Source organism: Strix aluco, chromosome 16 (assembly GCF_031877795.1).
Source record: "Strix aluco isolate bStrAlu1 chromosome 16, bStrAlu1.hap1, whole genome shotgun sequence".
Lineage (NCBI taxonomy): Eukaryota > Metazoa > Chordata > Aves > Strigiformes > Strigidae > Strix > Strix aluco.
In genome coordinates, this window is record NC_133946.1 from 18729817 (window position 1) to 18754714 (window position 24898).

The 24898-nt window shown below is 42.2% G+C and overlaps 1 protein-coding gene across 1 annotated transcript in view; it reads right to left on the reverse strand.

Annotated features, from left to right (window-relative positions):
- Positions 1 to 249: 249 nt before the first annotated feature.
- The window catches only part of LOC141930676 (mucin-5AC-like), a 59164-nt gene continuing 34515 nt past the window's right edge, over positions 250 to 24898 (reverse strand). The window contains 22 exon segments of the mRNA XM_074841877.1: positions 250 to 460; positions 1398 to 1509; positions 1932 to 1977; positions 2315 to 2437; positions 3053 to 3175; positions 4019 to 4062; positions 5218 to 5389; positions 5944 to 6107; positions 6947 to 13549; positions 14820 to 15014; positions 15105 to 15148; positions 15846 to 15972; positions 16334 to 16462; positions 16747 to 16903; positions 17614 to 17853; positions 19144 to 19323; positions 19856 to 19969; positions 20057 to 20195; positions 20627 to 20778; positions 21622 to 21722; positions 22093 to 22163; positions 24281 to 24536. Coding sequence (XP_074697978.1) covers positions 250 to 460; positions 1398 to 1509; positions 1932 to 1977; positions 2315 to 2437; positions 3053 to 3175; positions 4019 to 4062; positions 5218 to 5389; positions 5944 to 6107; positions 6947 to 13549; positions 14820 to 15014; positions 15105 to 15148; positions 15846 to 15972; positions 16334 to 16462; positions 16747 to 16903; positions 17614 to 17853; positions 19144 to 19323; positions 19856 to 19969; positions 20057 to 20195; positions 20627 to 20778; positions 21622 to 21722; positions 22093 to 22163; positions 24281 to 24536 — 9503 coding nt within the window.

The following is a 24898-nucleotide window of genomic DNA, read 5'->3' on the forward strand; positions in this document are numbered from 1 at the left end:
TCTATACTTTACACAAAGGTATTTTACACAGTCGTCTACTTTTACCCTTGAATATTGTATCATTTAAAAAAAAAAAAAACAAACAAACCAGGATTTAATTGTTTGACTTTTATTTTTTTTCACAAGTAAGAAATAAGAAAAGGTAATAACAGAAACTGACATAAGATCTGTTAAAGAAGGAGCACAAGTTATTCTGGGGAAAACATGATTCCAGCTTCGCTTAGAGTCTCTGCTTGCTTTTTCCAGTGATCATCTCTTACTTCTGATTTTCCGTTGGGAGCTGTATGCTGTAGAGGTTTCTGAAGTGCATGCATTTGTACACTGGCATTGTTCCACGTAGACATAGTTGTAATTTATGCTTGTTCCATTTCGGCAAGTCAGGGTCACCTCTCTTGTTTGGCTGTTGTACTCCTGGCAGCAACTACACTCGTGTTGCATCTGGTTTGCTTCAAGAGAATACCTGTGTTCCACCAGGAAAAGAAAATTAATCTTTTGTATTAAAAGCTGACACACAGAACCCCCCTCTGACTTTTGGTTCTGGGTTTGTTGGGGGTTTGGGAGTGTTTTTTTTAACATCCTCTCTTCCTCCCTCACATATGAATGTGATTTTAATTACTTCTCTCTTCAATAGTGAAACTGTTCTTGCTTCCATTGGGCCTGATTCCACTCAATGGAATCATATAAACACATTTATTTTGTTGTTATTCTATAATCAGAGAATCACGTAGGTCAGAAAAGACCTCTAAGATCGAGTCCAACTGTTAACCTAACACTGCCCAGTCCACCACTAAACCATGTCCCTACATGGCTTTTAAACACCTCCAGGGATGGTGACTCAACCACTTCCCTGGACAGACTGTTCCAGTGCTTGACAACCCTTTTAGTGAAGAAATTTTTCCTAATATCCAATCTAAGCCTCTACTGCTGCAACTTAAGGCCATTCCCTCTTGTCCTATCACTTATTACATGGTTAAAGAGATTCATTCCCCCCTCTCTGCACCCTCCTTTCAGGGAGTTGTAGAGGGCCATGAGGTCTCCCCTCAGCCTCCTCTTCTGCAGACTAAACCCCCCCAGTTCCCTCAGCCGCTCCCCATCAGACCTGTGCTCCAGACCCTGCACCAGCTCTGTTGCCCTTCTCTGGACACGCTCGAGTCATTCAATGGCCTTTTTGGAGTGACGGGCCTAAAACTGAACCCACTCATCGAGGGGCGGCCTCACCAGTGCCGAGTCCAGGGGTAAGATCCCTTCCCTGTCCCTGCTGGCCACGCTAGTGCTGATACAAGCCAGGATGCCATTGGCCTTCTTGGCCACCTGGGCACACTGCTGGCTCATGACACCAGTATAAATGAAACATAAAAGAAGCCATAGAGATGCTAAATTAAGTTTTTGGAACTTACACTGAGGAGCCAGGACAAGTTCCTTCACAATATGTCAGCTCAACAGGTTCAGAAGATTCACAGTCTCCTTGCTGGATCACAGTTTTTTTGCTGTAAGGTTTGCACTTTGCAGCTTCATAAACAGAGGGGAAAAAAAAAAAAACAACATACTTCAAATCTCTATTTCAGAACTAAATGAATGTTTAAGCAATTTCAAAGTGTGTGATGTCTGATTATTGAGAATCTGCAGCATGTGTGGGGGGAGGGGAGGGGGAATACTGTGTAATGTATCTAGAGTTTTCAGGTTTTTCTTTGATCCTAGCTGTACAGTGTCTTTGGAAGATAAGGCAGAGACCTGAGCGTCGGTGGTTTGGGGTGTGGTATTCAGTATGAGGAAAACAAATTTGTTTTTTCCCTTTGAATAATTAGTGAAACACAGGGTCTTGATAAATAGAATAAGTGAAAACTGGGAGTGAAGAATCCTTCCATCCACTCAAAGATAGGAATTGAATACAGTGCTCTTCAAGCAGAAAACATGAACACATCATCACTTACGTTTACATATTTTGCAGCAGCCATCGGGAGTAGTCTCTGCTTCATCCTTTGCAAAAGTAAAGAAGGAGGATTTGTATTAATGCACAGGTGACAATCATGAGTAAGAATACGAGTTAGCATTACTAATACTGAGCAGAAGTCTCCTCTGTGATGAACACTGCATGAAACGATGGATGACTTACTGTGCCCACCATGAAAGTCTTGAATTCTTGTAAGACCATATAAAAATATTAAGCTTTTCTTATTACGAATGTTACAGCAAAATTAATTTCATTTTTAAGACATTCCTGCAACTTTAGTGCAAGTGATTTGTTATATTCTTCCTTGCCCCTCCTTGTTCTTTTAAACTGCATTCAATCGATGAAGAATTGATTACAACTTACTGGATCGCACTCTCCTGGGTCATACTCGGGGCATATTCTTTTAGTTTGGACTGCAACAAATTGATCTTCAATTTTTTCACATTTGTAATGGCTGCAATTATCGAGTGGGAGGATCTCACCAACCTGAGATTTTAAAAGAAAAGCAAACAATTATTTTTTTTCATAGCGATCAAGTATAGTATGATTACTTCAAAAATGTCTGAGCTAATTAAGTTCTCACACCTCAAAGATTCTCAGATGCTTCTGAAATTCTTTCACAAGTGGCAAAAGTGAAATTTTGCAAACTGTGGCTATCTTGGAAGTTTAAAACTTGGATCTGAACACTCAGACCACAAATTAGAAACCATTGCCCAGTTAATCCCACATACCAAGAATTTGTTATTCCAAGTAAGACTTCAATTCAGAAAACTGGTGTGTTGTTTTCAGAGTAATTTCAGTATTAATTAAATTTTTACCAGTAAGGGATATGAGTTGACTCTTAGCTGTTCTAACCTGTATTGGCTAATAGATCTGAAAATGAAAGGAATACTTACACGGAACACGTGAATAGTGTTGTTACTTAGTTTGATTTTGCAAGCTACTTCAATACACTTCCCACAGCACTCTCCATCCTCAATCATATATTGATGACCCTACTCACAAGGAGGTGGAAGAGAAAGTATGTTGAGTTGGTAATGGAGAATTCTAGTCTTCCTGTAATTGAGGGCTGACCGGGCAGCCTAGGGGATCTGAACTCACCAGAGGGCAAGATGTTTCACATTGAACTGTTTCACAATGCACAATATTTGCCTTAGTCACCGGATCTTTCTCAGAGCTGCAGGTACAGTTCTTACATGAATTGATTACTGTTGACATTCCAACCTGGAAGACAGAAGGAAAAAAAATTCAAACAGTTTCTATGTAATGTATAGGCAGAGTTGAAAGCATTGCTGAGAACCATTACAGTTGCTGAAATGGAAGTGTGACTGAGTTGTTCAACTCTCTGAACATAAAGTTGTCCGGCTTTATGCCTCACAAGAAAGCACACATTAGGAGGAAACTAAACGAAGCAATACAAAAGAGAAAAGCAAATTAATAAAATGGAGGTAAGACTGGTTTGTACTGTTGTTTTACCAGCTTTTCAATGCTTATTTAAAATCTTTTTTCTCCCTGTAAGTCATGTTCAGTGGTTATGAAACAATTATAATTTACAAATCGAGATTAAAATAACTGGATTTATATGCAGATACATAAGCAGAGATACAAATATACACCTGGATTTTAGTTTTTCTGCGTCCCCAAAAGGCTCCAGTGCTAATGTTTAAATTTTGACTAAAAGGCTGAAGTACCAATTTTAGCAAAAGATTTAGGTATCAATTAACGCAAAAAATCCGAGCTTTATTTCTGAAGGTTCTCTGGGCTTATTTTAAAGAATGGTTGAGTTTGGGCTATTCATCAGCTCGTTTGGAAATTCATTAATTCCAGAAGTGGTAGAGAGCTTAAAAAAGCAGTACATCACTAAAAATGGTACAATCTTGTCTTATGTTACATGTTGAGGAACACTTCTGTGACAATTTTGGATTTGACATTAGAAAAATAATAACTTCCAGTTAAGGACTAAGAAATAAAAAGACTTGTACTGGGAGAAGAACTTTCTCAAAGGCTTTTTTTGGTAGAAGGGGTGTACATTTCACTTCCAGCAATATATCACTATAACATTCTCACCGTGTACATTGAACCGTTAATCACACAGGTGCCATTTAGTGGTTCTGAAAAACAAAAAAATAATAATTCCAGAGTAAACTCAAATTGGGAGACTTATTGAGAAGTCAAGATGTTATCAAGCTTTGTTAGTAACATAGAGATTATGGAAAACTTGAATTAAATCTTCCCTACATGCTCAGACCTCCTATTTAGTGTAGCTGGATGTTTAAGTAAAGTTTCTTTTTTGCAATTAGCTAGAAGACTTCAGGAGGAATGGCTTCAAACTTGAGCTATGCATGAAAAATCCCTCAGGTTCACTTCAAATTAAATTAGTTGTTTCATCTTTGAATCCTAGATGTCCAGTAACCTTCAAAGATGCCTTTGTTATTGATTCTTTATGACCTCTCAGACATGGCTTAGATGAAAGATTGACTCTGGGTGAAAAAAAGGTATTCTTACCATGGTAATATAAATAATATGACAACATAGCAGAGCCCATTCATGTCTTTCACAGGACTACTTCAACCTTGGTTGTTCCTTTGTTTTGACTTTCCCTTTTTGAGCTTAATTTATGGCTACCTTTTTATGCTTTTATATAAATATATGTGTATAAAAATATATGCATATAAAAATTTATGTATATAAATAAACATATATAACTGCTCATGAAAACTTAAAAATCAATCAACAACAGTCAATATAATTTACTGAGTATAATTGTTTTTCATACATTGACAATTCAGTTACTGATTACAATCAACTTTGTATTATTGCTTCATGTTACTTGCTTTTGTAGTTAACTGTTAAGCTTTCTGGTGGCTTATTCTTGTGTTTATGCATCTTCGTTTAGCTACAGTTAGGCTAATGTTAATGTGCTCCAATGTTACATTAATAACATTAGGTAAAGCGTATTAATAACCTTTATGATACACAGATAGTTGATGTACACGGGCCTCTTGAAGATTCAAAGTATTATCCTGCTGTTCCACCCATTCCAATTCTCCCAGCAAACTTAATTGAAAATAACATTTTGGTTTTAAATAAATTTCTAATGCACGTTTAGCCAAAAATTGATGTATGTTCACTAAGCCAGAACACTTTAAGAAAGGTTTTGCTATTATTGTGGTACATGAAGAACTTGCTTAGGTACTAACAGAAATGCAAATGTAATTTACCAGAGTATGTAGCCTGGTATTTATATATGTATTTTTGATACTTACCGCATTTATATTCAGGACAACATGGATCTTTTGGTGGTACAGGAGTGGAAACAAATCCTAGGTCACAAATTGGTGTCTGAACTGTTGGGCACAGGAGCCGCTGGCATTGTGCAGTAGCAGTGACGGGGTCACAGACACACTCCCGGCATTCACTTATCCATTTCTCTCCAGGCTGAAAATACGTAAATGATTTATTCTTAAGTGCTTTCTCACCCTAGTTGTTCTGTTTCAACCTAAGATAGACTCTCCAAATTGTTAGGGAGTTCCAATTAGAGTTTTCTTAGCATAGGATTTCAGGCCTTAAGAGCAGTCAAGCTGGGAACAATCACAGAATTTTCTTCTGTGTAGAAAGAATGACATTTTCACACTTTCATAGCTAGTCTACTTATGTCTGTGACATTTAAATGTCTTTTATTAAAAAAAAAAGTCTCTGCCGTGGTATTAGTGAGCTTTTCCATCTCCAGATTACTTAAAAGCCTGGTAATGCCAGGTTGAAGAATTGTGCACTCTTGGGTCATTTGTAACATAACCAACTTTGTTACTGGAATACACACAAGATGATTTGAGTTATCTATTAGTGGACAGAAATTGGGTTTGGTTTGCAATGGTAATATATTAGAAAATAACAAGGGGAACCACCGTTCGTGGAGGGTCGACATCAGTACAGTTTCTTTCTACTGAAGTTGTGAGGGACGTTGCTGTGGTTGGTGAGACAGAAGGAAATACATGTTCTGTGGATGAGGCAGCTTGTGTTGTAGATTCTGAGGCGACTGAAGTGAAAGGAGTTGTCACAGGACATGGCCCCTGGAATGGGTGAATTTCACATTCACTGCTGCAAAGCGCGTAAAAATTACAGCCAGCCATATCTGTTCTGTTGTACACCATGTCCCCTGTAGAGGAAAATTAGAGAAGAAATTAAAAGACCAATGAAAATACTTAGGGAATAAAACCAAGAAAATAATGTGAAAATATAAAATGTATTTCTGTACAAAAACTTCAATGTTTAGATTATTTTGAATGGTTAGCTTTAATTGAATAGAGTATTATGGGTTTATATTGCTTATGCAAACTTTTATAACCATAAAATAAGACACTTACCTGGAGAAAAAAAATTACCAAACACATGACAAAGACATGAAGTTGTTCCATGTGATGTAACATATGTACTTGCTTCTGTTGTGACAGGTATGCTGGAGGAAGGACTGAAGATTGCAGAAGTGCTGCTTGTACCATGACTTGATTGTATTGTACCAGTTGTAGTTACTGTTAAGCACGAGACATACTTTAGTTTGCAGCACAGGATTTTGACTTCATCATTTTAACATACTGGAGAGGACTGTTCAACACTTCAGTTAATCATGCCTATATTTCTGTTGTATTCAACTACTGGAAATACTGCTAAGTGGAGATTGTGGAAATGTTTTAGCTTAATGGTGAATACCAGCTGGGATTTGGCCAATCTTATCACATTTAGCTCTAATGATTTAAAAAGTTTCAAAGTTACCACCGTCTCCCTCGAGATGGGGATAAGTAATATCAAGCTATGGGGTCCACTCACACACCTGTCTAACATAGACACTAGTAGCAGAGGGACAGATAAATGAAAAAGTGGTTTATGTGTTGGAAGATATAAGGGTGATAGTAGAAAAAGTCACAGAAAACAAAGATACCAATGTTGTTCTACTGAAATAGCTGTTTGTAATCATTACAGAGGTAGACAAAGAAATACCTGGGCTGCTTGTGGTAGTGAAACTTGTGGGAAAACCAGTAGTGGCAGTAATTTGTCCAGTAGAAGAAATAGAAGTTGAAAGAGTATATGTACTGCTTGTGGTGCTTGTAATTCGTGGCTGGGGGAGAGTGGAGGCAGTCGTTGGTGGTGCCGTAGTTTGGGTTGCTGTGGTGGAGGTTTCTGCTGGAGCAGACGTGGCTGTGGACATTGCGGTGCTTCCTGTGGTGGTCCTGGCAGTGCTGATGGCTGAGGTGGTCACTGTTGGTGTTGGTGTGATGATGGTCGTGCCTTGTGTTGGAGGGGGAGAGGTCTCAGTGGTGCTGGCCCTGCCGGTGGTAGAGAGGATGGTTGTGCCTTGTGTTGGTGGGGCAGTGGAAGTGGAGACAGTGGTGGTGCCAGTGCTGGTTGTCACTTCTGTCTGGGTGGAGGCAGTTGTTGGTGGTGCTGTAGTTTGTGTTACTACGGTGGAGGTTTTTGCAGTCGAGGCCGTGCTGGTGGAGGTTGAAACGGTGCTTGGGGGTGCTGGTGTTGTCTCGCAGTGCTTACGGTCACAGCACTCCACCCTGACCTCGTAGTCGAAGCACATGGGGTACTTTGCGATCTGATCCTTATTTCTGCACACAAGCCCAGTTTCCAGACTGCACTCCAATACCTGTCCCAGTTGGTCCAGAGTTCGATTCGGGTAATCCTTAGCACGGCACAGAATGTCTTGTGGCTTGTCACACAGTGGGTAACCAGCGTCTCGGATCGTTGCAAATGTCTCTATGTCTCCGTTTTCGCTACCAGGGCTCGGTGAATGCAAGTTAAACCACTGCGTCCAGGCACAGTGCGGCTGGCAGCTGCTCGTGGTGTGGGAGGTGGTTGGAGTGATGGTGGCCACTGTTGGTGTGGGTGTGATGGTGGTTGTACGTTGTATTGGAGGTGGAGTGGTCTCGGTGGTGCTGGCCCTGCTGGTGGTAGAGAGGATGGTTGTGCCTTGTGTTGGTGGGGCAGTGGAAGTGGAGACAGTGGTGGTGCCAGTGGTGGTTGTCACTTCTGTCTGGGTGGAGGCAGTTGTTGGTGGTGCTGTAGTTTGCGTGACTACAGTGGAGGTTTTTGCAGTCGAGGCCGTGCTGGTGGAGGTTGCAACAGTGCTTGGGGGTGCTGGTGTTGTCTCGCAGTGCTTACGGTCACAGCACTCCACCCTGACCTCGTAGTCGAAGCACATGGGGTACTTTGCGATCTGATCCTTATTTCTGCACACAAGCCCAATTTCCAGACTGCACTCCAATACCTGTCCCAGTTGGTCCAGAGTTCGATTCGGGTAATCCTTAGCACGGCACAGGATGTCTTGTGGCTTGTCACACAGTGGGTAACCAGCGTCTCGGATCGTTGCAAACGTCTCTATGTCTCCGTTTTCGCTACCAGGGCTCGGTGAATTCAAGTTAAACCACTGTGTCCAGGCACAGCGCGGCTGGCAGCTGCTCGTTGTGTGGGAGGTGGTTGGAGTGATGGTGGCCACTGTTGGTGTGGGTGTGATGGTGGTTGTACCTTGTATTGGAGGTGGAGTGGTCTCGATGGTGCTGGCCCTGCTGGTGGTAGAGGGGATGGTTGTGCCTTGTGTTGGTGGGGCAGTGGAAGTGGAGACAGTGGTGGTGCCAGTGGTGGTTGTCACTTCTGTCTGGGTGGAGGCAGTCGTTGGTGGTGCCGTAGTTTGTGTTGCTGTGGTGGAGGTTTCTGCTGGAGCAGACGTGGCTGTGAATGTTGTGGTTCTTCCTATGGTTGTCCTGGTAGTGCTAATGGCTGAGGTGGTCACTGTTGGTGTTGGTGTGATGACAGTTGTTCCTTGTGTTGGAGGTGGAGAGGTCTCAGTGGTGCCGGCCCTACCGGTGGTAGAGAGGATGGTTGTGCCTTGTGTTGGTGGGGCAGTGGAAGTGGGGACAGTGGTGGTGCCAGTGGTGGTTGTCACTTCTGTCTGGGTGGAGGCAGTTGTTGGTGGTGCTGTAGTTTGCGTGACTACAGTGGAGGTTTTTGCAGTCGAGGCCGTGCTGGTGGAGGTTGCAACAGTGCTTGGGGGTGCTGGTGTTGTCTCGCAGTGCTTACGGTCACAGCACTCCACCCTGACCTCGTAGTCGAAGCACATGGGGTACTTTGTGATCTGATCCTTATTTCTGCACACAAGCCCAGTTTCCAGACTGCACTCCAATACCTGTCCCAGTTGGTCCAGAGTTCGATTCGGGTAATCCTTAGCACGGCACAGGATGTCTTGTGGCTTGTCACACAGTGGGTAACCAGCGTCTCGGATCGTTGCAAACGTCTCTATGTCTCCATTTTCGCTACCAGGGCTCGGCGAATGCAGGTTAAACCACTGCGTCCAGGCACAGCGTGGCACGCAGTTGTCTGTGGTGTTGGAGGCGGGCACAGTGATGGTGGATGTTGTTGTTGTGGGTATGATGAAGGTTGTGCCTTTTGTTGGAGTTGGAGAGGTCTCGGTGGTGCCGGCCCTGCCGGTGGTAGAGAGGATGGTTGTGCCTTGTGTTGGTGGGGCAGTGGAAGTGGGGACAGTGGTGGTGCCAGGGGTGGTTGTCACTTCTGTCTGGGTGGTGGCAGTTGTTGTTGGTGCTATAGTTTGTGTTACTACGGTGGATGTTTTTGCAGTCGAGACCGTGCTGGTGGAGGTTGAAACGGTGCTTGGGGGTGCTGGTGTTGTCTCGCAGTGCTTACGGTCACAGCACTCCACCCTGACCTCGTAGTCGAAGCACATGGGGTACTTTGCGATCTGATCCTTATTTCTGCACACAAGCCCAGTTTCCAGACTGCACTCCAATACCTGTCCCAGTTGGTCCAGAGTTCGATTCGGGTAATCCTTAGCACGGCACAGAATGTCTTGTGGCTTGTCACACAGTGGGTAACCAGCGTCTCGGATCGTTGCAAATGTCTCTATGTCTCCGTTTTCGCTACCAGGGCTCGGCGAATGCAGGTTAAACCACTGCGTCCAGGCACAGCGCGGCTGGCAGCTGCTCGTGGTGTGGGAGGTGGTTGGAGTGATGGTGGCCACTGTTGGTGTGGGTGTGATGGTGGTTGTACGTTGTATTGGAGGTGGAGTGGTCTCGGTGGTGCTGGCCCTGCTGGTGGTAGAGAGGATGGTTGTGCCTTGTGTTGGTGGGGCAGTGGAAGTGGAGACAGTGGTGGTGCCAGTGGTGGTTGTCACTTCTGTCTGGGTGGAGGCAGTCGTTGGTGGTGCCGTAGTTTGTGTTGCTATGGTGGAGGTTTCTGCTGGAGCAGACGTGGCTGTGGACATTGCGGTGCTTCCTGTGGTGGTCCTGGCAGTGCTGATGGCTGAGGTGGTCACTGTTGGTGTTGGTGTGATGACAGTTGTTCCTTGTGTTGGAGGTGGAGAGGTCTCAGTGGTGCTGGCCCTGCTGGTGGTAGAGAGGATGGTTGTGCCTTGTTTTGGTGGGGCCGTGGAAGTGGTGGTGCCAGTGGTGGTTGTCACTTCTGTCTGGGTGGAGGCAGTTGTTGGTGGTGCTGTGGTTTGCGTTACTACAGTGGAGGTTTTTGCAGTCGAGACCGTGCTGGTGGAGGTTGCAACAGTGCTTGGGGGTGCTGGTGTTGTCTCGCAGTGCTTACGGTCACAGCACTCCACCCTGACCTCGTAGTCGAAGCACATGGGGTACTTTGTGACCTGATCCTTATTTCTGCACACAAGCCCAATTTCCAGACTGCACTCCAATACCTGTCCCAGTTGGTCCAGAGTTCGATTCGGGTAATCCTTAGCACGGCACAGGATGTCTTGTGGCTTGTCACACAGTGGGTAACCAGCGTCTCGGATCGTTGCAAACGTCTCTATGTCTCCATTTTCGCTACCAGGGCTCGGCGAATGCAGGTTAAACCACTGCGTCCAGGCACAGCGTGGCACGCAGTTGTCTGTGGTGTTGGAGGCGGGCACAGTGATGGTGGATGTTGTTGTTGTGGGTATGATGAAGGTTGTGCCTTTTGTTGGAGTTGGAGAGGTCTCGGTGGTGCCGGCCCTGCTGGTGGTAGAGAGGATGGTTGTGCCTTGTGTTGGTGGGGCAGTGGAAGTGGGGACAGTGGTAGTGCCAGTGGTGGTTGTCACTTCTGTCTGGGTGGTGGCAGTTGTTGTTGGTGCTATAGTTTGTGTTACTACGGTGGATGTTTTTGCAGTCGAGACCGTGCTGGTGGAGGTTGAAACGGTGCTTGGGGGTGCTGGTGTTGTCTCGCAGTGCTTACGGTCACAGCACTCCACCCTGACCTCGTAGTCGAAGCACATGGGGTACTTTGCGATCTGATCCTTATTTCTGCACACAAGCCCAGTTTCCAGACTGCACTCCAATACCTGTCCCAGTTGGTCCAGAGTTCGATTCGGGTAATCCTTAGCACGGCACAGAATGTCTTGTGGCTTGTCACACAGTGGGTAACCAGCGTCTCGGATCGTTGCAAATGTCTCTGTGTCTCCGTTTTCGCTACCAGGGCTCGGCGAATGCAAGTTAAACCACTGCGTCCAGGCACAGCGCGGCTGGCAGCTGCTCGTGGTGTGGGAGGTGGTTGGAGTGATGGTGGCCACTGTTGGTGTGGGTGTGATGGTGGTTGTACGCTGTATTGGAGGTGGAGTGGTCTCGGTGGTGCTGGCCCTGCCGGTGGTAGAGAGGATGGTTGTGCCTTGTGTTGGTGGGGCAGTGGAAGTGGAGACAGTGGTGGTGCCAGTGGTGGTTGTCACTTCTGTCTGGGTGGAGGCAGTTGTTGGTGGTGCTGTAGTTTGCGTGACTACAGTGGAGGTTTTTGCAGTCGAGGCCGTGCTGGTGGAGGTTGCAACAGTGCTTGGGGGTGCTGGTGTTGTCTCGCAGTGCTTACGGTCACAGCACTCCACCCTGACCTCGTAGTCGAAGCACATGGGGTACTTTGCGATCTGATCCTTATTTCTGCACACAAGCCCAATTTCCAGACTGCACTCCAATACCTGTCCCAGTTGGTCCAGAGTTCGATTCGGGTAATCCTTAGCACGGCACAGGATGTCTTGTGGCTTGTCACACAGTGGGTAACCAGCGTCTCGGATGTTTGCAAATGTCTCTATGTCTCCGTTTTCGCTACCAGGGCTCGGCGAATGCAAGTTAAACCACTGCGTCCAGGCACAGCGTGGCACGCAGTTGTCTGTGGTGTTGGAGGCGGGCACAGTGATGGTGGATGTTGTTGTTGTGGGTATGATGAAGGTTGTGCCTTGTATTGGAGTTGGAGAGGTCTCGGTGGTGCCGGCCCTGCCGGTGGTAGAGAGGATGGTTGTGCCTTGTGTTGGTGGGGCAGTGGAAGTGGGGACAGTGGTAGTGCCAGTGGTGGTTGTCACTTCTGTCTGGGTGGTGGCAGTTGTTGGTGGTGCTGTAGTTTGTGTTACTACGGTGGATGTTTTTGCAGTCGAGACCGTGCTGGTGGAGGTTGAAACGGTGCTTGGGGGTGCTGGTGTTGTCTCGCAGTGCTTACGGTCACAGCACTCCACCCTGACCTCGTAGTCGAAGCACATGGGGTACTTTGCGATCTGATCCTTATTTCTGCACACAAGCCCAGTTTCCAGACTGCACTCCAATACCTGTCCCAGTTGGTCCAGAGTTCGATTCGGGTAATCCTTAGCACGGCACAGGATGTCTTGTGGCTTGTCACACAGTGGGTAACCAGCGTCTCGGATGTTTGCAAATGTCTCTATGTCTCCGTTTTCGCTACCAGGGCTCGGCGAATGCAAGTTAAACCACTGCGTCCAGGCACAGCGCGGCTGGCAGCTGCTCGTGGTGTGGGAGGTGGTTGGAGTGATGGTGGCCACTGTTGGTGTGGGTGTGATGGTGGTTGTACGCTGTATTGGAGGTGGAGTGGTCTCGGTGGTGCTGGCCCTGCTGGTGGTAGAGAGGATGGTTGTGCCTTGTGTTGGTGGGGCAGTGGAAGTGGGGACAGTGGTGGTGCCAGTGGTGGTTGTCACTTCGGTCTGGGTGGAGGCAGTAGTGGGTTTTGTTGGTGTCTCTGTTGCCACAGTGGTTCTCTCTGTTGGAATCGATGTGGTCTGGTACCCTGTTGTTGAGACTTGTGATGTTGTTATTGTAGCTGAAGTTTCAGCCAGAGGAGTTGTGCTTTCACTGACTGTCGTTGACGTTGTAGGTATTTCAGTTTTTTGTGCTTCAGTTTCTTTTTTTTGTGTTGTTTTTATATTTGTCTGTATTGTAAACGGTGTTGATTTTACAGCAGTCGTTGTGAATACTTCTGTGGTTCTAGCTGTTGTAGTTTGTAGTTCTGAACATGGTATGTAGCTGCAGCATGATACTCTGATTTCATAATTATAGCAGTGCTTTGACTCTTGGTCTTTATTATTGCATATTAATCCTCTGCTTTGACTACATTGTACCGTTTGGTTAAGATTGTCTATTTCTGTATCTGGGTGTTCTTTGGCTCTGCATTGAACGCTCTTTGGGTTTTTACATACACTGTGTCCTTTCTCTCTGAGATTTTCAAATGTTTCATAATCTCCACTGTCCTCTTTGTTTTCAGGCTGTGTGGAATCATACCATTCCGACCATGCACATACATTCTTCACGCATACAGTTGTCACAGGTGTTGCAGTTGTTATTTCTGTAAGTAAAAGGAGGAAATATAAGTCTTGTCTATTCTTATTAAGGAAAGTACCTGGAATAAATTATTCATCTTCCATACATTTTAATGTTGTATGTAATATTATATATATTAATGTAGTATTTCAGTTTTAATGACCTTGCTTTGACAGTCTTGAATTTAATTTCTAAGGTAGGTTTTGATCTCATGTCTGTATTATTTTTCTAGTAGTTCTTTATGTGCCTTTTGTTTTAAAATTGTTGTTAAATATAACTAATATATCCTTTATGTGGAATGTCAATAGATAGGATAATGTGACCTCGTGATTACTATCGCATAAGGGTAGGTGTTATTCTCCTTGGTATCATCTCTGTACTTATTTACACCTAACTGCATAACTGCACAGGCTTTAAAATATTTTTACATGTTAATGACTTTTCTACTTATTTTAATATTATAACATGTAATATATTTATAAATATAAAATATGAAATATAAATGTATCACATGTATTTTATATGTAATACATTATAATATAGAATTGAAATATACAATATGTATTAAATATGTAATCTAATAAGTGTTTTATACTTATTTTAATATTTCTTTTCATATTCTAACATTATGAAGATAACCTTGTGGAATATCTACCACTTTATACGAATGTTACTTAATAGAAGACTTTAAGTTGAATGTTTATTTCTTGCTGTTGTATTGTATGATTTTGTGGAAATATGTCTCACAGTTTCTCAGAATTACATGGTCACTATAATGAGTTTTGCAGGAATAATGTAGAAAGAGTAGAAGGAAACTGTTTGGTTATTAAATACAATTAAGAAAGGTTCCAAAGAATTGTTTTAAATAATTTGAGCATTCCCTCAAACTAGATTTCTTATCTTCAGTCTGTGCCGATGTGGTCAGTAATTTAAAAAATGGCAGTAATTGTCTTTCATGTCTTCAGAAGTTGGTCTAGAACTGCTAGTTTTTGTTTGGAAGGAAATGAGGATATTCTCGAGGGTGCAATAATTAATAAGCTCTATTTTTTCTTTCCCCTGGAAAAACCATGGTGCAATCATGGAGACTGAGTTTTGTAAGAAATGCTATACTCATTTCTACATCCTTGATTATGGTCTTCTTTAGCAGCTGAAGCTGTCAGATGGTGGCTCCAGCAGAAGCCAAAAGTTTCAGGTAAAATTATGTGCCATTAACTGACGAAAAGACCCTCCCTTTCAGGCAATTTTCAATCCATTCCAGAGATTTTTTAGTTATTTTAAAAAGTATTCATGTGTACCTGAAGCAGTAGTTGTGGGCTGACTTGTAGAAAATGTGAACGGGGTTGTTGTAAAGAATTCACATTTAAAGATATTTCTGTTTATTGTTCCATTGACATCGCATGTTGCACTGAAACACCATCCAGTTCCATCTGTGGTGTTGTAGATGAGTTCACCATATTTATAGCTGTTCCCTTCATAAATGCAGTGGCATGCTGTAATTCAGAGAAGTTTATTGTCAGGCATCTATGAAAAACTAATATCCAATATTTTATTTTCTTAATGATTCTTCTTAGTTGTCTTACCTTTATCATCATACTTGCACTGTAAGCCTTCTGATGTGCATTCACTGAAATAAAAAACATAGAAAACCAAATATTTTTTGATTATAAGGTAATTTTATTAGTCATCTTTCTGCCAGATAATAGAATCAAAAACCAGGACACTTTATTTGTGTTTGTTCCTTGAGTGTCCAGTTCATGTTGGCTTCTTTTTTGCCATTGTTTTCCAAAATCTTTCTTTATATTAAACCCAAACTCATAAATGAAGTGAAGCTAAATATTATGCAAAGCTGCAGGTAGAAGTCTTAAGGAAGACTTTCTTTCCTGCTTATCACTTCCCTTGCACTTGCAATGTTTTTGTACTAAAAAGCAGGCTAAAAAGGGAAAGAGTCTAAATTCTACAAGCAGTGTAAGAATGTAATAAAATCTTTGGAAGTAGACCCCTATTAGATATCTATACTCCTGGAACAATATTTTTCCTGCCATAGGAATGGGAAATAGAGAAAGCCTGTTCATAAAGGACTTACCATTCTTATTGTATCTTTATGCTGAAGATCTACAACATAATCAGGAACAAATTCAACAGAATATAAAATCACATAAGAACTTCTTACTACTAATATAGTAAGAAAACTGGCATTAGATAGTAAGGCATTTTTACACACCAGCATAAACTCATAAACTAGTCCTGTCACGTAACAGGAACATGCAATTTCCCACCACTGTTTTCCTTGTACACATTTAGGCTGGTATGTTAAGTCTTACCATAAATGACATTCATCCCGTCTATATATCTTTCCATCTTCATTATCATAACAGTCACAGAGACTGACGCACTTCATCTGATCCTCATGAAAGTACGGCTTGTCTGGTGGGCAGTTAGGGTAGCAGCCTGAAGGAAGGAAAAAGGCGTATAGAAGGTAGAAAAGGTGAGAATGAGATACAGTCAGCAAAAGTTTTATTTCTGCAGGAAGTGTTTGCAGGTCTTGTTTTTAATAGTCATAATTTTTACTACTGATTTTTTTCCCAATAATTCTAGGAAGTAATGCAGAGTATGAGCAGAGCCCACCCACAATGACTTAGTCCTAGAGATGTTTTTAACACCAATTTCCACACTCCATTCATGTGGATGCAATGATTTTGAAGAGAATTGAATGGTACAAATGCAGCTGATGGGGAAAATACACTCCGTTAAAGACCATTAAAAGTATAATAAAATGTACCCACTTAAAGGCACTTGCAGCTCTTTTTACCTTCTAAACCTGGCAAGTTATGGAGGCATTTTCCACTTGGGTTCCTACAGGTCTTCATACAGGAGGCTCCACAAGGCTTATAGTGCCATTCACATTCCCCTTGTTGATTGTAGTAATCACAGAACAATGCTAAGGAGAAACAGAAATTTGGACATGTTCAGAAAAAGAAATAAGAGCTTTTTTTGAGTCATATCTGTTCATCATACCCCTGAATTGCTGCTTGAATAGTCTTGAAAACCATGAAGGAATAGGTGAAATTGTGTGACCATCAAAACAACTTAGTGTGAAAAGTCTACACAGTGAGATTATAATACACATACAAAAGATACCCAGAGCGTGTGTTCAAGGTCATCAGCAAGGCACTGTACATTTAACTACACTCTCAGAAGAAGTGTTCATGGTATAAAACTCACGGCAGATTGATGGGGTTCTCCAGGTTATGCAGACTCCAACTTCACTACATGCTTGAGCATAGGCAGCTACTGCTGTACAGAAGCAATCACAGTCTCCTCCAGTGTCACATGCACAAGCATCTGTCACACAAGCTTGGTAATATTTTGCTGGTTCAACCTGTTATTAAAAAGATATGTAATACTATACATCCTGCCTTCGAAATTCTCTCTTAGCTTTGCTAGGGTAATTTTCTTAAAACTGTAATATCACAGAAGAAAGGTCTATATCAGTAATTTCTTTTTCCTTTGTTTACATGCACTGTTAAACACCAGAGGTGATGCCAGATGATACATCCAAATCATGTATTGACAGATTTTTAGGCACCCAGACTTAGTGGAAGATTAGATTCAAGTTCCCAAGAAATATTAGGCATCTGTACTTGAAAATGAAGGTCTCTGCCAGTGGAAAGAACTAAGGTAACAGGAAGAGCACAGAGCTACCCTGTATTGTTTGTATGTACTTAGTGTCAGATAAAGGCTATGCTGATACTTCATTACTATGTTATTATTTCACTGAGCTTGTGTTCTCTGTGTGATATATGAAGATTTTTATTCAAGTCGCACTACAAGAAAATACACAGTAATTATGAAATCATTATTCTTTCGTAATAGGTCAATATTTCCTATGAACTAAATGTCTTTTTATTTCATACGGGTGAGGACTATAAATCTGTCCCATTGAGTGGGACTCAGATTGAAGTTTTCCTGACACAATTCAAAGTGAAACATGCTAATGAATTAGGCATGCATGTTAAAATGTATGAGGATAACAGCTTCAATAATACACAGACCTAGTCTCCACACAGTAAAGCTCTGCCCTGGTAATACCTGAGAGTGACAGGCAGCAAAGACATTGCTGTTGATGATGCTACACTGCTTCTCTGACCAGGACTTTCGATAGGGGTTGGTAGAACATGGGTCCTTTATGCTGTGAGCATCTGGACATGTAGAGGATACTTTCCAGCTGTTTCCAAACTCTAGGACATTCTCTACCACAGACTGACTCCTTGTAGTAAAGTCATTGATGCCGTTGCCATCATAATTTCCACAGAGGCCACAGATCTGACCCTGCAAAAGGAAGTAAATAAAATAATAATGGATGTGCGAAAACTTGAAACAACATCTGAAACTGAAAGTATAGTTGAAATTCAGCTCTTAGAATGGTGCCATTCCATTCTAACATTCCTGAACATCTTCGTCCTTTGTTTCCTCAGCAGCAGAACATGACCACTAAGGCTAGAAGGATACTACTGTTGACTTTTCTTCTTTTAAATCTGTATAATAAAACCATCTTTGTCATTGTAACCTTTGAGGTATATCTTTAACAAGGAAACGAGGACTCACAGTTAGCCAGCTGAGCTTTTCATTCAATCCTTGTTTTATACAATAATATATTGTATAAAAATACCATAAATGTGCATATAAAAACCAGCCTTACAAAACTGTCATAAATACCACCAGTCTAGTCACATACTCTACTCATTGAGTCTTTACTGTTATGACTGCTCACAGGTATAAAAAGAAATGACATTTTCCTTGCACATCCAGAAATATCCCTCATCCTAAATTTATGGATCTGTAAAGCTGTGATAGGCTACAATAGATGCTATGCTTTCTCTACGAATCTAAGGTGCATACTTTCCGTATTACTACTAGTTTTATAAAGTGCCAATGAGTGAGTCAGCAAAAGAACCTGTGGTACTGAAATAAATTTGTATGTCTAGTTCTAAATTACACTTAATTTATATATCTAATTGAAATGTCACTGTGGTATACAATAAGATAGCAAACTCCTCATTTACTACAGTTTTTAGTGTATATCATAAGCTAGGAGAAGGAGTATGACAACAGGAATGCATTTTCCTTATCACCTGTGTAGCTGTATGCTCGAAAAACACATGGTAGCATTTTACAAGAGTTTTTCACTCATAATATTTCACTTCCTTGTTCTTAAAGTATGATAATTTGATTTGTGTGTCAATGAGAAGCAGAAACAATGGTTCAAGATCAAGACTACTCAATTGATTTCTACACCTGTAGATATGTAATTTTAATAAGGTCTGATAACATTTACCAAGGCTCAGTGGGTAATTTTTAACAAAGTCAAGTCTGAAAAAGTGGATTGCCAACTCAAGTTCTGTCAAGCCAAACAGGCACTGAAAACTGTCTTCAGAGCTCAGAACAGTGTCAGAATGATGACACAGCTTTCTGAGGTACCAGAGGAATGAAAAACAACATGGGATGTCCTGCGGGAATGCTAGAGACATCACCTGTTTGAAATCTTGGCAGGTTCTCAACAAAATTCACACCCAGTCCAAATATGGACTGTAAATTGCCATTTGACTGCTAGTTCCTCACCTTAAAATCAGGGCTGAGCTTGATGAAGATGCTGGTTTTCTTGTCCCACATGAGGATCAGTCCACTTGTGGTCTCAATTACCAAGTACATACCCATATAGCGGACTGTGTATGGCACCTCATCATTTTGTCCTCTCTTTACGACACTGACGTGCTCCTCGCCAAGGATCAGTTCATAGCTCTGAAACATGAGGAAAAGATGATTAGAAATTAACCCCATAGCTGCAGCTGTGCTCTTAAACATGTTTTTCTGCTTTTAAGAGTACTAAAAATGATTTATATAATAAAAAAAATAATCCAAATGTGATAAATCTAAACTATATAGGTCAAATCTCGGGTTCCTGGAACTGTGGTAAAAAGGTATTTTAAATGGCATATGTCAAAAAAGGGTGCTTTGGCAGTCACGGAGGAGCTACGCTGCACAGAAAAAAAAAATCTTCTAACATGATAGGCTAAATTTCTGCTAAAGACGATTTTCCTGTAGATCTGTAGTTTGCCCAAGAGCGGTATAAGATAAGGAGGGAAATGGAAAAGGTAGAAAGCTGGTGAGCTCTACCAAATATTTAACTTGAATCTGATTTAAGCTTAATTTATAAGTTGATATTTTATAAGGTGATATTTTTCCAACTTCCTTGAAGCTATGGATATCTAGGCTTCTCCTAAGCCCTAAGCAGATACAGAACAAAACTGGTCTATATGCAAAACCTTCTTACCTCTAAGAAAACTTTGATAGATTTTGAGCAAGTCGTCCCAGTGTTGCCACAGGGAATATTTTCAGTGATAACCCTGAAGGTCCCATTCACTCTGCCACTCTTCCCACAGTGGTCCTGGGTAGAGAATAACATTTAAAAAGGTGTTATTTCTGTAGACAGGATCAAGGTTATGTCTCATTTGCTATTGCTATGTATCAGTACCTGGACCAGTGTGTATTCACAGTTTCCATTGAAGCTGAACCTTTTGTCATCGAAGGTGTTATAATGACCATCTCCATAAACAGCACAAGTGCCCAGACATTGATCTTTGGTGCATTCCCACTTCCTATTCTTGCATGCACTAGGAGTGAGAGTAAAACATTTTAATAATAAAGCAACTCACTGTTTTGTCTAGACATATCCCAGCAACTCAGTATTTATTTGGCAACTCACCCCTGGTAAATGTTATATTGATTCTGGTGTTAAAATGGTCTTTTACATTTTCAATGTAAAGAATTAAAGCAAAGTTCTGTTCTGCTACTCTGAATGTATTAACTGCAAAATAGAATAATACTTAATCAATACTGTAGTCCCAAAGATTTCCTCTCATTCTGTGCTTTGGCCATCTGCCTACATCATTAGGAAACCTGCTGATACTGTTTAATCCAAAACTAAAAGAACCATCAGTTGATGAAATGTGCAATCCAAATCTTTCCTCACTGCTGTACTAGTTAAGATCTTTGAAAAGGCAAATGATAGAACAAAGAATGCTACTTTCGAGGAATTATTTACCAGGTGTTACAGCCAACGTTGATTTTTTCCCCAGGCTGATACATGGCTTCATTGTGAATACACGGACACTCCTCTTCAGGAATACAACCACCATTCCCATCTAACACAAGCCCACTTGGGCACACGCAGCCAGGTATACATTGCGTGCTATACTGGAAAAGTCAAGAGGAAGATATAATTTCAGAATGAAATAATCACAATAGAGAAAAGGAAGATGAAATTCTTCTAAAATGTCTTTATATGGTCTTACTACTGCTGAGCTTAAATGTGAGATGACTATGAAGTACTTACAGGACAATGGAATAAAAAGGAAGTTAGTAGTCATTGATATAATAGAATATAAATCTGTTAAATGTTTTATATATGCCAATCCTGATTGCTCTGCTGGAGTCTGTGAAATTTCAAATACACTGAACCTTAAGTCTTGCCCTGTGTTAGCTGAAGAAGCCTTGCACTTTGCAGTGTGGGTGATTTGTGATTGAATGGAGCTTTGAAAAGAAAATAAGTAATTTTTTTTTTTTTTCAGTTTGGTTGAGTTACACTGAAATCTGTTTATCTCATATGGTGCTTATTCATGAAATCGTATGTGGCTACCACATACCTAGGTGGAGTAATATCATTAGATGTGCAAGAGGTTCACAATTGCATCATGGTATGAGAAAGAATGATTTCTTCTAGACAGTTTATAGCCACTAATTTTCTCCTAAAGAAGTAAAATGTGTGGCTGAGCCCTAGATATTTTCACTACTGTTACCTGTAGTAGCTGAAGAAAGGTAGACGCTAATCTCATGAATTAAATTGGACGTTACTTAATTATAGTATGGTCTAAGGCTCCCGTTGTTAATGCTGTGTAACATGGCTTTAGGCTTTTGCTTCAAGAACAAAGTGTCCGTGTTGTGGATTTGGAGTAGATCAGATAGCAGATCAATTACTTTAGCACCAAGAGCACAGACAAAACCTGGAAGCACCATTTCATCCAGCCATGACATACTTACACACTGCATATCCAGAGTTTGGCAACTTTTTTGACACTCTGCTCCAGTTGTTCCTGCAGTGGTGTTTCTACAGTCAAAGTGGACCATGGGAGATTCACAGGCTAAAGGAAGGAAAAAGATGAGAGCGGTGAGAAATGGTGCAGGGTTTATCCCACAGTTGTAGCCAGTAAAACCATCTAGAAATTCTTTGTAAATTGTGTATTTCAGTTAGTAGGGATTCGTGTCCCTTTTCAATCTGCTAAATAGATTCACTTCAGAGCATTGAATTCCCAGGAAAACCCCCACAGGATTTCAGAAAAAAATCTTTATGAAAAAGAGGTCTTCTAATTAATCTAGTTTAATTTCTGACTTTTATGATAACTGTTGCACTATAACTAAATGAGAATTACTTCTATTATTTAAAAATCCATTAAGAAAAATCAATTCTATCAACAATTTCTGTCCAAAACCTGGCACACAGAAGAAGATAACTGGAAGATTTTTTCTAACCTGGAGTTGGATTAGGTGCTCCAATGCAATTCAGTCTTCCCTGGATGCAAGTGCTGTAAGAGAGGGGAAAAAAATACATTTTTTTCACTCAAACCATGTATTGAGACTAAGAGCTACTTCTCTATTGCCAAGTTTCAGAATTTTTAAAGGAATTCTAGAATGTTGTTTTGCAGTCTCAGGAAAGAAGTTTCCCCAATACCACTACCAGTGCTGCTTTCATATGATATACATTATTTCTTAACAGGAAAAATCATAGGTTGAAATTAGTATATGTATCTGCTTGTTCCTTACTTTCTCATAAAATCTCTCCTTGCTGGTGGTGCCATAATTTTATTCTTGAAAAACCATGGAATTAATTTGAAAATGCACCTAAATACAATTTCTCTATCAATCTGGAAATATCGTAGAGTCGTAGATTCATGTAGGTTGGAAAAGACCCTTAAGATCGAGTCCAACTGTTAACCTAACACTGCCCAGTCCACCACTAAACCATGTCCCTAAGTGGCACATCTACACAACTTTTAAATACCTCCAGGGATGGGGACTCCACCACTTCCCTGGGCAGCCTGTTCCAGTGCTTGACAACCCTTTCCGTGAAAAAATTTTTCCTAATATCCAATCTAAACCTGCCCTGGTGCAACTTGAGGTTGTTTCCTCTTGTCCTATCGCTTGTTACTTATGAAAAGACACCCACACCCACCTCGCTACACCCTCCTTTCAGGTAGTTGTAGAGAGTGATCAGGTCTCCCCTAAGCCTCCTTTTCTCCAGACTAAACAACTTCAGTTCCCTCAGCTGCTCCTCGTAAGACTTGTTCTCTGGACCCTTCACCAGCTTCATTGCTCTTCTGTGGACACGCTCCAGCCCCTCAATGTCTTTCTTGTAGTGAGGGGCCCAAAACTGAACCCAGTATTGGAGGTGCAGCCTCACCAGTGCCGAGTCCAGGGGTAAGATCCCTTCCCTGTCCCTGCTGGCCACACTGTTGCTGATACAAGCCAGGATACCATTGGCCTTCTTGGCCACCTGGGCACACTGCTGGCTCATGTTCAGCCAGCTGTTGATCAACACCCCCAGGTCCTTTCCACCAGGCAGTTTTCCAGCCACTCTGCCCCAAGCCTGCAGCGTTGCAGGGGTTGTTGTGACCCAAGTGCAGGACCCGGCACTGAGCCTTGTTGAACCTCATAGAGTTGGCCTTGGCCCATCGCTCCAGCCTGCCCAGACCCCTCTGTGGAGCCTTCCCACCCTCCAGCAGATCAACACTCCCGCCTAGCTTGGAGTCATCTGCAAACTTGCTGAGGGAGTACTTGATCCCCTCGTCCAGATCATTGAGAAAGATATTAAACAGAACTGGCCCCAGTGCTGAGCCCTGGGGAACACCACTTGTGACCGGCCGCCAACTGGATTTAACTCCATTCACCACAGCTCTTTGGGCCCGGCCATCAGCCAGTTTTATACCCAGCGAAGAGTACGTCCCTCCAAGCCATAAGCAGCCCGTTTCTCCAGGAGAATGCTGTGGGAAACGGTGTCAAAGACTTTCCTGAAGTCCAGGTAAACAACATCCACAGCCTAATGGGTCACCTTGTCATAGAAGGAGATGAGGTTAGTCAAAGCAGGACCTGCCTTTCATAAACCCACGCTGACTGGGCCTGGTCACCTGGATGTCCTGTAAGTGCTGCGTGATGGCACTCCAGATGATCTGCTCCATAATCTTCCCTGGCACCGAGGTCAGCCTGAGAGGCCTGTAGTACTCTAGTTCCTCCTTCCAGCCCTTCCTGTAGATGGGCATCCCATTTGCTAACCTCCAGTCAACTGGACCCTCCCTGGTTAGCCAGGACTGCTGATAAATGATGGGAAGTGGCTTGGTGAGCACTTCTGCCAACTCCCCCAGTACCCTTGGGTGGATCCCATCCAGCCCCATGCACTTGTGCATGTCTAAGTGGTGTAGCAGGTCACTAACCATTTCCCCTTGGATTATGGGGGCTTCATTCTGCTCCCTGTCTTCCAGCTCAGGAGAGTATGTACCATTCTTAGAATTTTAAAATAAAATTGAAAAAAACGAGAGAGCATTGTACTGAAATTCAGGCAAGGCAGGGTAAGACCAGTTTAAATGTAGCAGGTTTTAATGAGGAAATACATGTATTATTGCTTGAGTGGTTTGCAAGATTCACTTACCATACAAGCCCATTTTCATGGATAGCTTCTCCAAATGGTATGGGAGATCCTCTGTAGTAGCAGGGGCATTCATTAGGAGGCACACATTTGCCACTCTCATCCATGTAGGTTCCATTTACACAGGTGCAGCCATCAACTGGGACAAACTTAATGTTGCATGTGACATCAGGCTCACTCAGAGACCGACACGTGGGTTGACAGGAAGAGATGGTATAGCTGTAGCTTAGCGATTTGGGACACGAGGTGGTGTATTTTGCTTGAGAGAGGAAAATATAATAGGTTTGTTAATTCCAGATGGCAACCTCTGGTGGAAAAAAAGAAACCACAGGCAGTAGAAATAACACATAAATACCTCTACCTATGTTGCATTATTCATGTAAATGTATTTCTGAATATTTCCAGAGTTAGACCTGAAAAATTACTGTACATGTTAAGTGATATTATGCAAAGAATAAAATATTTTTTCAAATGAAATTTCAGAAAGAAACCTCTGTTTGATGCTGCCATTCATTGCCAAGACTTCTAAACCTTTTGTGGCAGAAGAGGTCTCCCTGAATGTCTCCTGGTATGCTGAAAGCAGACCTACAGGATCACTGGAACCCAGCATGCAGATTGAGA